Source organism: Stegostoma tigrinum, chromosome 12 (assembly GCF_030684315.1).
Source record: "Stegostoma tigrinum isolate sSteTig4 chromosome 12, sSteTig4.hap1, whole genome shotgun sequence".
Taxonomy (NCBI): Eukaryota; Metazoa; Chordata; class Chondrichthyes; order Orectolobiformes; family Stegostomatidae; genus Stegostoma; species Stegostoma tigrinum.
Genome location: NC_081365.1, coordinates 16,794,523 through 16,813,311, shown reverse-complemented (window position 1 = coordinate 16,813,311; position 18,789 = coordinate 16,794,523). Strand labels below are relative to the sequence as shown.

The 18,789-nt window shown below is 42.9% G+C and overlaps 1 protein-coding gene across 2 annotated transcripts in view; it reads right to left on the bottom strand.

The window, feature by feature from the left end:
* LOC125457234 (cell adhesion molecule DSCAM) overlaps positions 1–18,789 on the bottom strand; it is a 612,502-nt gene that overhangs the window by 52,282 nt on the left and 541,431 nt on the right. For both annotated transcript variants that reach the window (XM_048541184.2, XM_059650150.1), the window contains 6 exons: positions 18,329–18,482; positions 15,316–15,433; positions 14,845–15,008; positions 10,834–10,932; positions 9,180–9,368; positions 3,242–3,532 (listed from right to left, as the gene is read on the bottom strand). In XM_048541184.2, the coding sequence (XP_048397141.1) occupies positions 3,242–3,532; positions 9,180–9,368; positions 10,834–10,932; positions 14,845–15,008; positions 15,316–15,433; positions 18,329–18,482 (1,015 nt within the window). The remainder of the gene's footprint in view (positions 1–3,241; positions 3,533–9,179; positions 9,369–10,833; positions 10,933–14,844; positions 15,009–15,315; positions 15,434–18,328; positions 18,483–18,789) is intronic.

The following is an 18,789-nucleotide window of genomic DNA, read 5'->3' as shown; positions in this document are numbered from 1 at the left end:
AAAAAAAATTAGTCTCTAGGCATAGTTGTCGGCGGATAGGATCAGGGTAAACCCTAAGGCTTTCTATAGGTATTTAAGGAATAAAAGAATGACGAAAGTAAGATTAGGCCCAATCAAGGATAGTAGTGGTAAGTTGTGTGTGGAGTCAGATGAGATAGGGGAAGCGCTAAATGAATATTTTTCAACAGTATTCACTCTAGAAAACGACAATGTTGTCGAGGAGAATACTGAGGTACAGGCTACTAGACTATGTGGGATTGAGGTTCACAAGGAAGAGGTATTAGAAACCCGACAGAGTGTGAAGATAGATAAGTCCCCTGGGCCGGATGGGATTTATCCTCGGATCCTCTAGGAAGCCAGGGAGGAGATTGCCGTGCCTTTGGTATTCATCTTTAACTCGTCATTGTCTACACGAATAGTGCCAGATGACTGGAGGATAGCAAATGTGGTTCCCCTGTTCAAGAAGGGGAGTAGAGACAACCCTGGTAATTATAGACCAGTGAGCCTTATGTCAGTTGTTGGTAAAGTGTTGGAAAAGGTTATAAGAGATAGGATTTATAATCATCTAGTAAAGAATAAATTGATTAGGGATAGTCAGCACGGTTTTGTGAAGGGAAGGTTGTGCCTCACAAACCTGATTGAGTTCTTTGAGAAGGTGACCAAACAGGTAGATGAGAGTAAACGGGTTCATGTGGTGTATATGGATTTCAGCAAGGCGTTCGATAAGGTTCCCCACAGTAGGCTATTGTACAAAATGCGGTGGAATGGAATTGTGGGAGACATAGCAGTTTGGATCGGAAATTGGCTTGCTGAAAGAGGACAGAGGGTGGTAGTTGATGGGAAATGTTCATCCTGGAGACCAGTTACTAGTGGTGTACCACAAGGGTCGGTGTTGGGTTCACTGCTGTTTGTCATTTTTCTAAATGACCTGGATGAGGGCGTAGAAGGATGGGTTAGTAAATTTGCAGACGACACTAAGGTCGGTGGAATTCTGGATAGTGACGAAGGATGCTGTAGGTTACAGAGAGACATAGATAAGCTGCAGAGCTGGGCTGAGAGGTGGCAAATGGAGTTTAATGCGGACAAGTGTGAGGTGATGCACTTTGGTAGGAGTAACCGGAATGGGCTAATGGTAAGATCCTTGGTAGTGTTGATGAGCAGAGAGACCTCAGTGTCCATGTACACAGATCCTTGCAAGTTGCCGCCCAGGTTGACAGGGCTGTTAAGAAGGAATACAGTGTTTTAGCTTTTATTGATAGAGGGATCGAGTTTTTGAACCAAGAGGTTATGCTGCAGCTGTACAAAACTCTGGTGTGGCCGCACTTGGAGTATTGCGTACAGTTCTGGTCACTGCATTATAAGAAGGATGTGGAAGCTTTGAAAAGGGTGCAGAGGAGATTTACTAGGATGTTGCCTGGTATGGAGGGAAGGTCTTACGAGGAAAGGCTGAGGGACTTGAGACTGTTTTCGTTAGAGAGAAGAAGGTTGAGAGGTGACTTAATTGAAACATATAAAATAATCAGAGGGCTAGATAGGGTGGATAGGGACAGCCTTTTTCCTAGGATGGTGACGGCGAGCACGAGGGAGCATAGCTTTAAATTGAGGGGTGAAAGATATAGGACAGATGTCAGAGGTAGTTTCTTTACTCAGAGAGTAGTAAGGGAATGGAACGCTTTGCCTGCAATGGTAGTAGATTCACCAACTTTAGGTACATTTAAGTCATCATTGGACAAGCATATGGACGTATATGGAACAGTGTAGGTTAGAAGGCCTTCAGATTGGTATGACAGGTCGGCACAAGATCGAGGGCCGGAGGCCCTGTACTGTGCTGTAATGTTTTATGTTCTATGTACTTTCTTAATATATTTTGAGGGGGTCTGATCTGGTCCAAAACAAAGGGTTATTATTGAGTTTTAAAAAACTCCGTGTGCACTGGGCTCAGGGCTGACATGCTGGGAATCTGTTGGAAATCTGCACACAAAATGTCCACACATTTCTTTAAATCCTCACTGAAGTACAGAATCTCTCTACCATCCAAATACTGAGAACTTCTCCAAATGTCATTGCTAGTGACTTGATGAATAAACTGATTTTCAATGAAACCGTTGAATAGGTGTGTATTCTAAAACAACCTGAACTCACAAATTAATGCAATGCATCTAGGGTTAGATAGTGGATGAAAGTTGTGGGACTCTTCTGAAGTTGAATTGATCCTCAATGTGTTTCATATTTAAGATAGATACAACTTTTATGTACAACTGGCGAAATTATTAGTGCCTTGAAACTGATGATATTATTCAGGGAACAATCCCTGTTCTATTGTTTTATAAAAACCAAAAGAATGCTGTAAATCAGGAACAAAAACAAAGTTGTTGGAAAAGCTCAGTAGATCTGGCAGCACCTGTGGAGGAGAAAACACTTAACGTTTTGGGTCTGGTGACCATTCTTCAGAACTGATGGTGGCTGGGAAAACATCAGTTTATATGCAGAAACTCCAAACTATAGAAACTGCCACTACACACCCCCTGATAATAAAATGTGAGGCTGGATGAACACAGCAGGCCAAGCAGCATCTCAGGAGCACAAAAGCTGACGTTTCGGGCCTTCATGAAGGGTCCAGGCCCGAAACGTCAGCTTTTGTGCTCCTGAGATGCTGCTTGGCCTGCTGTGTTCATCCAGCCTCACATTTTATTATCTTGGAATCTCCAGCATCTGCAGTTCCCATTATCTCCACTACACACCCCCTGCTGTTAGTCACTAACAGTCCCCATTAACAACTACTCACCCTCTCAGCCTAATGATTAGCAACTCTTTTGTCTGTCCAACTGTCTTTCTCACTCTTTGGGCTCTATCCTATCGTTTACTCCCTATCCCACCCACCTCCCTATTTTCTGCATATAAACTGATGTTTCCCCAGCCACCATCAGTTCTGAGGAAGGGTCACCGGACCCGAAACGTTAACTCTGTTTTTTCCTCCACAGATACTGCCAGACCTGCTGAGCTTTTCCAGCAGCTTTGTTTTTGTTTGATTGTTTTATTGAGGATTGGGTGTGTGCAATGTGGGAAATGACCTAAAAAGAGAGAAAAGCACAGTTTTCTTCATAAATGCCATCCCTGCGCTTGGCAATTTATGAATTTTTACAACCGTTGTATTGGTTCTTATTCAGACCAGCATTAATGAGTCACGTGACCTCCTTCACTCCAGAAGGAAGTGACCTAAGCTTGTTCCTGGGATACTTACTCCCATCATTGTTGAGGGTTGCAAATTCTGTCTGCTTCTCTGTGCATCCTGCACTGTTGCACACCTTCATTTGCAGTTCATACCACGTGGCTTCCTGCAAGTCATACAGGATGTATGACTTAGACAGGGTCGTCCGCTGTGCGGTCGTCCAGACTGTCGTCCCAAATGGCCGATATTCAAGGGTGAACATGGTGATTGGACAGCCACCATCAATCCAACCAAGAAGATTGAGCCTGATCCTTGTGGTGTTGACACTGGAGAACAGGTCCTGTTCCTTGGCAAACTGTGGCTCTGTGAGGAAAAACAAATGTCTCATAAATAATATTCATAGATTTTTGTATTTCTAACATTTTATACTTGTAATAATTCTCCTTTCTTCAGACAGCATGTCTGTAGTCCCTTGATGAACTAATTCAAAAATCTTTTGTACGTAAGCAGGTAACTTACATGGAAACTTACTTCTACTGAGAGTTCTGTTCTCCCATAAAATGTGGCAATTTATTAGTTTGTACATGTTAGTGGACTGTCATATATTACAAAATGGCTATATATATTCAGGAAAAGAATTCATCATAACAGGAGTCAATCTTTCCTTTCCAATAAACATAATAAGTTTTTGCAAGGTTTTCAGTTTCTACTTCACTGATTTAGAATAATTTCTTTTAAGGATTTCTGTGGAATTGGCTGAAAGTGTAGCTGATACGTTTCAACTTTTAATCTCAGTTCAGCGACAGCCTGAGGGCAACATCTTGAAGGTCAACTCTCATGAATAGTTACATGAGGTGTACTGGCAAGAGAACACCATCGCTATCAGCTTGTGCTTGTGGATCAGAATCCCTCACTACAGCTTTTTCTTTGAGTTCTCGAGATTATCGCTTGAGACAGTCGTGGGATTTATTCTTGGGATTTCTGGCATGACTGGTCTTTATTGCTTTAGAAATAGAGTAGTTTTACAAGCTACTTTGGAAGACTTTTAAGAATCAATCACATTGCTGTAAGACTGAAGTAACATCTACCCTCAGATTGGGTAAACATGAGTGGGTTTATTTCACTGATATTGTTCTTTACTTCAAAAATATACTTTATTGATAAAAATATTTTATATACACAGTCACAAATGCAATTTGGTTTTGCACAGTAGCGCATGAAGAAACAAGTAAACATTGGAGTTTGACTCTATCCAACAATGGCATTTCTTACTTGTACAAGACTATGCTTACATATATTTGAGGCACAGGGTGGTGCAGTGGGGGAGCATTTTCAATAACTGAACAGACACCCATTTAACTCCAGCAGAAAGGCCTTAGATGGTGAGCCTTCCCCACTGCACCTTGGCAGCAGCTGCTCCAGGCTTTAGCGCATCCCTCAGCATGTAGTCCAGAACCTTGGAATGAGCCAGTTTGCAATACTCTGCTGAGATCAATTCCTGGAAGACCTACAAGTTTCGGACCAAAGAGTGCCTTTCACTCAGTTCACAGTTGATGTTTATCTCTGTGCGCGCCCCAGGCGACAGACTGCTACTCAGAATGAACCTCAACATAAACCACTGCATTGTTCTCCAGGCTTACTTTGTAAAGGCACATTCCAGAAGGAGATGTGTGACAGTCTCTATCCCCCAGCAGCAGCTTCGAGGGCAGCATATTGTCACATAGACTGTCTAGGTGTACATGAAGGATCCCACAGGCAGTGCCCTTCTCATCACCAGACAGATGAAGTCTTGGTGCTTGCTGAAAAGTTCTGTGATGAGGCTATCTGCCAAATAACTTGGACAGTCTGCTCAGGGAATAACCTGAAAGGATCCACCCTCTCCTTCTCCTGCAGGGTTTCCGGGATGCTGTGTGCTGACCACTTCCTGATGAACATGTGGTCAAAGGAGTTTTTCTTTGTAAACTTCTCCATGAAGGACAGGTGATATGGAATAGTCCAACTACTTGGAGTGTTTCGGGGTAATGAGGCAAGCCTCATACTTCACTATACCATAAGCAGGCAGAACCTCAGTCCATGGCGACACTTGGTGTTTACACACCGATGGTCTATGTTGCCAGCGGAGGTGGTAGATGCAGATACGTTAGCGTCTTTTAAGATATACTTGCACAGGTACATGGATGGCAGGGAGCAAATGGACACAGACAGTTAGAAAATAGATGACAGGTTAGATAGAAGATCTTGATCGGTGCAGGCTTGGAGGGCTGAAGGGCCTGTTCCTGTGCTGTAGGTTTCTTTGTTTCTTTGTTACATTATAGATGGTGGACAGGGTTTGAGGAGTCAGCAGGTGAGTTATTTCCCACAGTATTCCTACCCTCTGACCTGTTCTTATGTGACAAGTCCAGTTGAGTTTCTGGTCAATGATGATGTTACCAATGACCAGAAACTGATGGGAAAGGGCAGAAAAGTGCACATGAGGAGCATTGGCTCAGCCAAGATCCTCTTGAATGGTGGAGCAGCTCGAAGGGCCAAACAGCCTACTCCTGGTTCTATTTATTATGGCATTATAGTCTAGTACTAACAGCTGACTGTTGAGCAATGGCATCACCAAAGTCTGGGTGATATAATCAGTATAATCTCACATGGGTCACCATATCCAAGCCACCGTCATGTATGGGTGTGATATTATTGTTTATGCTGTATTGGGCCCTTGGAAGGCACCATGCAGAGGGGCATTTGGAAAACATACAAACAAAGTATTGAAACATACCTGAGTATCGTGCCTCTGTCACAGTGACAGTGTTTTAGATAGGGAAAAGAGTAACCAAACACCTCTGTAAGGACTTTACTGAAATAAGTAGACTGTTGCATAAAATGAAGCCATCCAGTACTACTCAATGGTCAGAATGTTAAACGCCAGGCTGTCCAGTACAAAGCTGAACATCTTCCAACTCCACTATGAAAAGAACAAACACTTCCTGTTTTTGTAAGCCCTTGAAGCATCTAGAATGAGGCAAAAAGTGGGGTGCAGCATGTGTAAAACAGTAGTTGGCACATCACCAAAAATACCACAGCCAAATGGATAGCAAGAACTGCAGATGCTGAAGTCAGAGACAACAGTGTGGAGATGGAGGAGCACAGCAGGCCAGGCAGCATCAGAGGAGCAGGAAAGTCGATGTTTCGGGTTGGGACCCTTCTTCAGAACATCGACTTTCCTGCTCCGCTGATGCTGCCTGACCTGCTGTGTTCCTCCAGCTCCACACTGTGTTGTCACAGTCAAGTATGTGTTGTTGACTAAAGGGGATGGAGATCATTATTATTGTGATACACTTAGATCTAAATCAGCTGAGCATCACTGCTCATACCAGACAGGAGAGGGTATGCAATTCCAGATACTCAAAACAGAGCAGCAGCTCTATAGACTACACATGTTATAGCCTCCAAGGAAGCAATGTAAATACATTACCTTGTCATCGATTAAAAATCCCACATTTTTCTTCATGTTGTACAACTGATAAGTTTGCATTTAGCAGAAGAACACAACTAATCAGATCAAAAACTCTCACAAAGTGTTGTCCTTCATAGCTCAGCGAACTGATGAGTACAGAGTCTAAGCATCTAAAAAGCAACAGAGACAGTGAGGTCCTGTGGTCTTCTTGAGCCGCATGCTTCGCCACTTGCTGTGTTTGCGTTTAGCCACTGAGCCATCACTAAATGATCTTGGACTAAAACAAAAACTGAGAGGGGCGGCACGGTGGCTCATAGCACCTGGGACCAGGGGTCGATTCCACCCTTGGGCAATTAATTGTGCAGAGTTTGCATATCCTCTCTGTACTGTTGTAGGTTTCCTCCAGATGCTACAGTTTCCTTCCAAGGTCCAAAGATGTGCAGATTAGGTGGCTTGGCCATGCTATATTGTCCACTGTGTCCAGGGATATGCAAGCTAGCTGGATAAGCCATGGGGAATGCAGGGATACAGTATGGTGTTGGGTCTGGGTGGAATGTTCCTCAGAAAGTTTGTGTGGACTTTATGGGCTGAAGGGCCTGCTCTGCACTTTAGGGATTCCATGATGATAAATATAAAGTTTTTGATTAGGAAGTATAGCAAACTTTGATATGTAACTCCAATCACTTTCATCAGTCAAGTCAGAGTTATAGTGATTGTAACAAGGTCAGCAAGCTGGGTATCATTAATCTGGTCCAATCGGGGAGCCCTGGCTGACATAAAAAGTGCAATATCAGAGATTCTGGCACTCTGAGAGCTGACTTTGAAGAGGTAGTACTCAAGTCAAAGACTGTTCAATTGTACATAAAGGATGACTTGGTGCTGGGACACAGGCCTCTATTGAGCTATTTCAAGGGTAATTTCAAAAAGATGGGGGAAAGCCATTTTTGTTGTTCCAGCACAGATAAGGTTAAAACCAGTTTTTAAAGTGGTTCATTCATTTTACGATTCCTTGTAAGGTCTGTTGATCCGTACAACCTATATATTTTAATAGCCCATAGTTTGAAGGTGAAAGAGTCAAAATCAAGTGACGATTGATTGCAGTAAACAATTTGCCTCCTGTTGTCATCTTGTTTTGTTAAGATCCACAGCTACTAACCTGCTACACCCTACCAAAAAAAATTCATTGAGACATGATGTAATCCAATGGTTAGTTTTACTGCAATGCCCTTTTGCAATTTGCAAAAATAACAATGTTCTCTTTCAAATCCCTTTCCTTATGACATATTGGGATGTCTCATATTGGGATGCTAGCACATGACTACTTTGTAGCTTCTGATGCACTACCCTATACATCATATATTACACCCAGATATATTTGGCAACTTATTTGACAGTAAAGGCCATTTGCCACAGTGAGTTCTAACTCTTTGCGAGCAAAAATATCTTGAAGACTGTGGATAGAAGAACATTTAAACTATTCGCCTTTCTTTAACTGTGTTTAAGGCTCTGTTGTGTTAGGTCTCACAGTAAGGAAATACCACTTTCAGATATATGCTCACAATGTCATTACTGTATTACAGCGTGTAACCAGAGGATATAGAGGTCTCATGCACCATTCCATCTCACATCACTTGAAGCACGACTCTCTACTGGAAGTATACTGCTCTGTTTCAATCTGAAACCTTAACATTAGCCCAGACACTCATGTACCTGAGAAATGTAATAGTTATAAATAATAGTTACCGGTAATAAATATCTATTGAATTCTTCAATGCAATGATATCCATTCTGATTTTTTTAAGTTATGGGAATCAGGTAAAACAAGCTATTGGATTCCAACTCCATCAAGGCCCATTTGGTTCATAGTAATGGAGGAGCAACCACTTGTGTGAACAAGATTTGGCTCTTGTCTTAACAAGGTGTAGTTTATTGCATGGTAGCGATTAGGTCCAAGTCACATTAGCTCACGAGACATTGTCACTCAGACTAGTGGGAGGCATCAATGACACTTCTGTCCCCTTCAAGATCCAGAGCTATTCTCCCAATTTTCCTACCCACATCCGGATGAAGTCATCAGACTCAGTGGATCTTAACACATTCTCTAAAAACACCCTTTCTGAATCATTACCTTACAGAACACTGTAGTAGGTCTAGAATCATTCATTTTCTCTCTTCCTGAAGTAACCAAAAACTTGCATTCTTATAGCAATTTTGATAGTTACATACCTCCCAAACAAAATTTGTCATTGAGCCACTTGAGCAGATAATAGGACAGTGGACTAAATTCTCAGTCAAAGACTTAGATTAAAGTAACATGTAAAAAGAGGAGACAGAGGCGGGGACAAGTGTAAAAGTTATTGGGGAATTTGCAGAGCTTCAAGGGTCAGCATAGCTGCCAATGGTGGAGCATTAAAAAATATAGATATGCAAGAGGCTAAAATTGAACGGGTGAAGAGTTTTTCTTTGATAGACTATCAGGGGCGCAGCATCGCGTTTTAACAAGCACTAAGATGGTCCATTAAGTGATGAATATATTCATCCCCGCTGTGAAATAGCAGCAAATACCTTTCCCATGGGTTTTAGCTTCAATGATTTCACTGATGCGGCCAGGTCCCACTCCATTCTGTGCTGTCAAAGTGAACTTATACCATGTCCCACATTTCAAATTCTCCAGGCGGTATGAGCGCTCACTAGGGCTGATGGGAAAGCTACCCCACTGTTCGCTGTTGTCCTCTGAGTACTGCAGAATATAACCTTAAGGGGAAGACAGCACACAATCAGTAAATTGAAAGATCTGCTGAGAAGAAATGGAAAAGTAATTGCTTTCATTAACGTTAAACTAAGATCTAATGTGAAAAAAATGTGTACCAGCACCTTCACAATGATAAGGTCATTTAGCTCTCAATTATACCAACTTTATTATGATTGATTTGTTTTCCAGTCCCAAGATATTGCACAGAATGGATGCTCCACTTGATAAGTTTGCCTGAGAAATTGGATTAGGTATAGAGAAAGTTCCACTCCAATAACTGTAAAGATGTTCATTTTGAGGTAATCAAATTTATAGCAGTCACAGGATCATCGGATGCTGCAGCAATAATTCTGATCGGTTGATTAATCTTCAGTCCCTCCTCATTATTTTGTTCCCATCCCTGATGGATCAGATTGCAGCATCAAAAAAGGAATGGTTCAGCAAGATTAATACCCCTGAGAAACTACTATTCATTGCTCAATTGAAAGTCCTGCCCAGGACTGGTAGGTCCTCTACCATTTGTTAACTGTCACGCGGAGCCCTGGGTAGAGACATTGCTTCATGTACTCCTGGCCACCCAATGCTTGGCTGTGGAATGTTCACCACTGAAGTGCACTGCTAATATACAACAATCGGTTTTACATGTGTGTTTTTCTCAACAGTGCACTGTAAAAGGAAAATTTTATTGTGAAAACATAATAGGTTCCTGATACCAAATGACAATTACATAAAATATTCATCATTAAGGCATTTGACCTGATTAATCTGTAGTGATGTTTATGATCTCTGCTTGAATCCTCCCATCCGACTTCATCATTTCCTATTTCACTCTCAAGTATTTCCTGTTATTCCCATCTCCTTATATACATGGCAGCCCCTTAGTATATTTTTCGCTTCTGCTAATCCATACAATAGAATTCCATGTTTATATATAGCTAATACACTTGGCCCCCCGCCTCATGGGAACACCTTCTCAATGGCTACACTAACTAGCTACTACATAATCTTCAAGACCTCCCAGGGCATCCCTTTTCTTGTTCAGTTTCTTCTTGTAAGTATATCTTTTCAGTTCTGGCATTGTTAATGTGACCTATTTTCGAACCTTCCCAAGTGACTTAATATCCTTTTGTAACATAGAGACAAGAATTGCGCACAAGCGATTTTCTGTAACATGAGACATAACAAGGAAGAAAAAATCTTTTAGGTCTTTTTTCCCCTGTTCTTTCGGTGAATTCTACTGGACAGAAGTGGAGGATAATCAAGAGCTTAAATGAGTGCGAATGACAGGCATATACCTGCAATTCATTAGTCCAGAGTAGTGTGGGCCATTGCATTATTTGATGTGGGTCTTTTGCCTCGAGTCCTCCAGTGTACAATAGTGAGCGTCATTGCATGAATGCAATAAGCTCTATGGAGAGACAGTTTGTGGTTGTTCTAGAATGCAGGATACCTGATTGGCTTCCTTACCTCGAATGGAGCTCCCACCATTGTCCCCAGGTATCCAGGAAAGAAATATGGAATTTGAGGTTGTTTTGGACACAGTCAGGCGTGGTTGGTCTGGTGGAACTGTCAATTGAAGTGTATAGTAACAGGGTTAGATTCAGCACTGAAAGGATTCACCTTTCCAAATCTCAACTTTCAGCAGTTGGACAGTTGAGTATCACCAAATGAAGATTGACAAGGACCTGGCTAGTGTCTAGTATAAATAAAATATATTATACATTTTGAGACAAAATGACTTAAAAGGTAAGTACAACTCCATTGGGGCAGAAGGATAACCAGTTAATCTTGAACACAAACTTTTAACACTATTTTACTGAATTCAAATGTTGGTAATTACCTTACATATGCATTCATACTACATTAAAAAGTATGATGTACAATGGTGTCATATGGGAGCATTGCATGCTTATGCGTGAACACTGCCACTTGGGCTTTTAACAGTTGGCGAATATTGTGATTCTTGCTGATCATAAATGAACATGGGTTTTCCCAACTCAATAAACAAAATGCAAAATATTTCATTTCCAAAGCTGCACGAGGTAAAGAAACAATGAGGGAATTCATGAGGCAGCATTTAATTTGAAGTTCACAATCTAGTGAGAAAGCTGTGAAAGCAAATGGATTTGAGGAGGTGGGAAATAGAGAGTAATGGCACGCGCCTGTTTTGACTATGTCACTCACATTCCAGAGCATGGGCGAAACATCTGGAGAGACTCGCAGGGAGTCTGGTGCCAAATGGTCAGAAAGAGCCAGTGGATGACAATTAATGAGAACCAAGGTTCTTACCTGGGCTGGGTAAAAATGGGAGGCTTCTATGCCTAATATACCAGCTCAATTTTAATACAATTCCACGTTTCACTCATAAAAACAAAAAAAAAGTGCTGGAGAAGCTCAGCAGGTCTACAGCAGAGAGAAATGTTTCGAATCTGGCATGTCTGTTCTTCAGAACTAAGTTTTAAAATCATTTGATTGTCACTTTTTCTTTAAAATGCTCACTGGTAAAATCTTGAATTCAAATGGTCAAACTGCCAATGCAGAATTTGAACACGTTTTCTTGATTATTATTCTAGATTTCTTGTTTAACATTGGCACTACACAAATGCCAGGTGATGACTATCCACAACAAAAGAGAATCTCATCACTGCCCTAAAACACTCAGCGGCATCACCACTGCTGAGAGCCCACGACTAACACCCGAGGGGTTTCCCACTGACCAGAATCTGTACTGAATTAGTTGTTGAAATACTGTACTGTTGCAAGAGTGAGCCAGAGGCTGGGAATACTGCAGCAAATAACTCACCTCCTCACTCCACCAAAGCCTGTCCACCATCTGGAAGGTATAAAACAGGAACATGACAAAATGCTCTCCACTTGCTAGGATGGGGACAGTTCCAATAACACTCAAGAAGCTTGACACCATCCATCAAAACCAACTCTTTTGACAGGCACACAACCATTAACATTCACTTCCTCCACCAACAATGCTCAATAGGAGCAGTGCATCTACAAGATGCACTGCAGAATTTCATTAAGGCTCATGTGACACCATATTCTAAATCCATAATCTCTACTACTTGGAGGTCAAAGGCAGCAGACCAGGGCAGCGGAACAGAGGAACCACTTCAAGTCCCCCTTGAATGAGTCCTGGTCTGGACAAACTTTCTGGGGTCAATGTAAAGTCACAAGCATTCTGAAGAAAGGCCTTGCCACCACAGTGCTAGCAGGATGCCAGTTGGATAGAAGGATGTGTTCGCCTGCTGTTAATAACCTCTGGCTCAGCGTCATCTTGCAGGTTTCACACTCTAACCTGCGGGTAATCCTATACAGGGATCCCTGATTTACGAGGCTTGTATTCACAAATGTAATCCCGTACAGGGGCGTAATTTGATGAAGAGTCATCTAGATTCAAAACATTAGCTTGCTCTCTCTCCATGGATGCTGCTTGACTCGCTGTGATCATCAGCATGTTTTGTTTTCAGTGTAATTTTAAAGACCTGACATACAAACATTTTTTATACTAATGAACACTCCTTTACATTGTCTAGCGTTGTGGTCTGGCTTGTTAAGTCTAAAGGTTAGGTGGATTGGCCGGCTGAACTGCCTTGTTCATGGACGTGTAGGCTAGGTGGGTAAATGTAGGGTGACTGGAATAGGGAGGGAGGTTTTCTTTTGGAGAGTCAATGCAGACTCAATGGGCTGAATGGATTCTAGCTGCACTGCAGGGATACTATGTATTTATGACTTACAGCCAGACTCCAGAATGGAACTTGTTCAAAAGTCTGCACGTTAGATAACGCAGTGTGGAGTTGGAGGAACACAGCAGGCCAGGCAGCATCAGAGGAGCAGGAAAGTTGACACTTTGGGACTTCAAGGACCCGAAGCACCAACCTTCCTGCTCCTCTGATGCTGCCTGGCCTGCTGTGTTCCTCCAGCTCTACGCTGTGTTATCTCTGACTCCAGCATCTGCAGTTCTTGCTGTACCTGCACATTAGATAATCCTGATTGCTCATTAACCTACAGATTACATACTCTATTCTGTGTGCTATCCTACATATTCCATGCTCCAGCCTCTGCACTATTGTACACAGTGCATACTCCATAATCTGCATTATTTGGTATGTTTTATATTCTACCTTATATCGAGTTTTGAGAATACCTTATATATTGTACATACTCTCTTGTGAATTCAAATATTGCTTCCATCATTCCTAGCAGATCTTATTAGCAAATTCTGACATATTTATGTACGCACTAATCATAATTTCCAATATATTTAACCACCAACTTTGATAATCACATTCTATCACCACTTGCCTGCTCTGTAAATATTCTTGTTCTGAGTTAATTAGATTATCATATAATAGATATCAATAGGAGAATGTAATGTTAGAACTACTTCACTAGGACCTGACCATTTGCTAAATGTCACTGCGGGCACATTAGTAATTAAGACTGGCATTGACCTTTTGTCGAGGTTAACATTGCATGAAAATACCAGTGTCAATTCTCATTAAATGTCTTAGGCATAAATCATCTCATTAACAACTGTGAAGCCAAAAGCCTCAAAGATTTGTTTCCCCAGGGTTCTTGCTTCTTTGATTTTTAATATTGCTAGAAGGTAAAATTTTCAAGTACCGCCTAACAAATTCTAATTAACCAATGGGCAATAAATTAAGTCAATACCCACGTAGAATCCTATTATAAACTAAAGCACAAGAAACAACCACTCAGGCCATCCAGTCATTGTCTATGTTCCATACTAGCTTCCTCCCACACAGTCTCATCACACATCTCAGAGAGCAGAGCCCCTGACTGCTTGCTGGTCAAAAATGCAGGCTCCACTTCTGCACAACAGGAGGTCCTTCAAGAGACATCTGCATCAATCTTGTACCCAGAGAGTGCAGGTTGGAATAATTTACAGTCATATCATTGTGTGTGTGAAATGCGAGCAATGTCCAAGTGTGTGGGGGTGGGGGAGTGGCGCAAATGCTGGGTACACAGCTGGCATTCTAAGATGGTGCCAGGGTCAGGGATGCTGGCATAAACTAGGACATCCCAGCATGTGGACATACTTCTATCTAAAGCGAGTGGGAGAATTGGGCTAGCATTAAATGACAGAGGTACAATGAAGGTTAGGCTGATCTGTTTCTGTCCTCAATCTTCCTGCATTAGTCCATAACCCTTGACACCATCACCGAAATTTCTCCCAAAAGGAGGCTTCCAATTAAGCTAGACTTCATAGCCTTTCTTGCAGAGGAAGAACATTGCAGATGTCTGCTGTGAGAAGAAGTCTTTCTTGACATCACTCTTAAACAGCCTAGATATAATCTAAAGTTGTACCTTAATGGTGTAGCTCATATTAGAGGATTAAAGTCCACAAGACAAGACGTAAATGGGCCGACATGTGGGTCTCCTAACTCAAAGAAATCCAAAATTGCTTTAGAGTAAAGATAAAAACAATCTAAGGCTCCCTACCTTGCACCTGTAGGTTAACAAGGATTTCATCTGATCCCCAGTTATTACTTGTCACGCAGCTGTAGTACCCAGAATCCTCTGCTTTCACAGTGCGGATGACAAAGCTTCCATTGTTAAAGATGCTTCTCCGTCCATCGGTGACTACAGGGCTCGGTGTTCCATTACTAAACCAGAGGAAAAGAGAGAGATTGGTCTGACTGTGTACAATAACAACCATATATAGCACAAACTGTGAGACAAAACCTGGTTTGACTCATTGGAGGTAATATTCGGGGAGTGTGAGAAAGAGCTCCTCTTAGCTGCCTCCTCACCAATCAAATGCAGTGATGCAGGGGCTCAGTGGTAAGCATGTATTGGTCAGTATTCATCACCCAGAAACATACATGTGCTTCATTTGCAGTGGTTACATCCCTAGCTGCGTGCATGTTGAAGCTGGCAGCTTCCTACGCTAGGTGCAGACTCTCCACTTACCTGTTCTTCATCCATTTGATTGTAGGGGCTGGGTCTCCAACTGCTTTACAGGGCAACACGATGTCTCGCATCCATGGTGTTGTCACGGTGCCACTGAATGTCAAGATCCGGGCTGGTGCTGGTAACAATCACAACAGCAAGTTAAAACCTTCCCCTGGTTAAAGGAATCAAAGGGTTTGGCAAGAATGTGGGAATATGTACTGAGTTGGATGGTCATCCACAATCAGATTGAATGGCAGAGCAGGCTTGAAGGGCCGAATGGTCTACCCCTAATTTCTAAGCTCCTATGTTTTGTAACTTCCATCCAAGCATAGAATTAAAGTTGACACAGAAGCCATGAGCAACCTCAAAGGTAGATGAGGCCCCTCAGTAAGAGAATGACAGATGGCCAAACTGGAGTGTTGGGTTTTTCAAGGGGTGTCAATCTCATCTACTCTCACACTGCTCATTTCTTTATAAAACAAGAGAGCTCTGCCTTGCTGACAGGAGAGTCTGGTCAGGGATCATTCAGAAATGGAGAGCTGGAGTTCCATTCCCAAACACCATCATTTGCAAAGAACAGCAGGATGCAAGGCAAACCAATTCCCAATTTTTCACAGCTGGCAGCTGCCGGATTCTGAAATTTAAACATGCAGTATCCCAGACAGCCACATTGTCAACTGCTGTTAAAGTGTAAATGTGTAAGGTAGTTGTGATGTTAGGGTGCCAGGTGGGTAACAGGGTAGGGTACCAGGTAAGTAAGGTGCAAGGTGCATACGTAGCCAGGAATAGGAAGTCAGATGGGTACAGTGCTACCAGATGGGGTAGAGCTAGGTAGGATGACAAGGGGATCTGGTGAGTGTGCGAGTGGTCAGGGTAGGGGAGAGATAACAGGGCTGGACAGTTGCGGGAGGGGTTGGAGTGGGTATTGTCACAGCAGCTGGGGAAGGTGCTGGGCCCAACAGCAGCACGAGTTGGGGTCCTTGTGGGCAGGTAGTGGAGTGGGGTTTCGGGGTCAGGTTCACAGGATGAGGGCATCACTGGCTAGGCAGCATTTATTGCCCATCCCTCATTGCCCAGAGGGCAGTTCAGAGTCAACCACATTGCTGTGGTACTGGAGTCACATAGAGGCCAGGCCAGGTAAGGATGGCAGTTTCCTTCCCTAAAGGGCATGAGTGAACCAGCTGGGCTTTTCCAACAATCGACAATGGATTCACGGTCATCATTAGATTCTTAATTATGGATATTTTTATTGAATTTTAATTCCATCATCTGGTGTGCCGGGATTCAAACCCAGGTACCCAGAACATTGTCTGGGTCTCTGGTTAATAGTCCAGCGATAATACCACTAGGATATCACCTCCTGATTTGGATGGAGGAGGGGCTAAGTTGCAGGACAGCTGTAATACCAGGATTTCAGCTCCACAGTGGGGAAGATTTTCAAGTTGAAGGGGGAACGTGGAAGATTCCAAAGAAGGTTATCTGTCCCCTGGCAAGAGTGCTGTGTACAAATGGGGGTTAGGTTATGGGTGGTTGGTCCAGGGATGTATGTATCAGATTATAGGGCTGTCAGCTCAGGGTCTGTGGAGGTGGTGGGGAGAGAGGATCTGGAGGAGGTGCAGCTGGGGTATGTGAGATAAGTTAGGCTTTCAATTTAACAGTCACTGAGGCATTGGCTATTTATGGTGAGGCCATATGGGTAGAGATCTTTTAAAGGCCAGGTGATTAGAGTTCAGGATCAGCATGTTCCTGTGAAAATGAAGGATAAAGACTGCAAAATTCAGGAACCTTAGATGACAAGAGAAATTGTGAGTTTAAGGTATTATGGTGATAGGCTAGGAGGGCTAGCTATGGTAAATGTGGGGTTGCAGGGATAGAGTGGGGACCGAATTTGGAAACGATGCTCTTTGGAGGGTTGGTGCGGATTCAATGGGCCGAATGGCCTCTTTCGGCACTGTAGAGATTTTAAGGGCCTTGAATGCAATGCCAGAGGAGGCGATGGAAGCAAATGCGATAGCAATGTTTAAGAGGCAACTTGACAGATACATGAACAGACAGGGAAGAGGTTTTTAATTTAGAAAGGCATCATATGTCAGCACAGGCTTGGTGGGCCAAAGGGCCTGTTCCTATGTTGTATTGATCTTTGTTAACATTTCCTGAGTAACTATTTACATAACTGCAGCAGTAGGTAGGTCGATGCATTTGCGATCTGCCCGGCAAGCTAAAGCACAAAACTCCTTCTAAACCTGACCTTCAATAAACAGCCTGTGTAACTCACAGATGGCCCATAAAATCCTAAAATTAATGGAAATGGCATATAAAAAAAATCCACCGGAAGAGTAAGTCACTTTTCAATTTCTTCTGGACATAGACCTTTAAACAGTTGGTGGGGAGAGATTATTTCTGAAATGGAGAGAATTTAAACACAGGCTGGGCTGGGAAGGTAATATTAAGGATCACAAATTATTATTCTTTCTTGTGATGTGGGCATCACTAGCAAGGGCAGTATTTGTTACCTGTCACAATTGCCCTTGAACTGTGTGACTGCTCAACCATTCTGGGGCCATTGCTGTGGAACTGGAGTCACACGCAGACTAGACTTCTGCTACCTCACAGCGCCAGCGACCCAGATTCAATCCCACCCTCGGGTGTCTGTCTGTGTGGAGTTTGCACATTCTCCCTGTGTCTGTGCGGGGTTCCTCCGGGTGTTCCGGTTTCCTCCCACTGTCCAAAGATGTGCAGGCTAGGTGGATTGGCCATGCTAAATTGCCCATAGTGTTCAGGGATGTGTAGATCAGGTGACTTACAGCAGCATGCAGCTGGGTGGGATGCTCTGACAGTTGGTGAGTACTTGTTGGGCTGAAGGACCTGTTTCCACCCCGTAGGGATTCTATGATGTGAACCTCAGCTAGCAATGAATAACTAGACCACGTACATAAGAAATCAGACTTGTACAGCATGGAAACATCACAATGGGGGCTTGTCCATGTAGGACGGAGGTTTAAATCTCACCAGTGCCAATCTGGAATGTTACCTTTTGCCAGTGGCTCCACTGTAATAATCTCACTGGAGTTCCCTCTTCCCGCTGCAGTAATTGCAACAACCCAGATGCTATACTGGCGATTTTGGCTGAGGTTGGGAATGCGGTAATAAAACGAGTCCGGTGAGGCTTCAAATTCACTGATTATCTGGGAAGGAAAACAAAGCCACTTACTGGTGCCTCACAGAAACCGAAGGTCAAGTTTGCACTGCGCTTTGTCAATCAATTGAAAAGATACGGTTATCCAGCAATAAGATCCCTCATGCCTGTAATAGGTTTAATTCAGGAGGGCCCCGGCATGTTGGTAGTTTGTAAATCAACATTGCTTCTGCTGTGGAACAGAAAATTTGGTGGCTGCTGATTCCCACTTGGGCTGAGTCCACACCATCTGATTTGACCTCAAGGTCAGTGTGAGTGTCAATGTCAACAAACAAACAAAACAAAGATACCTGGTT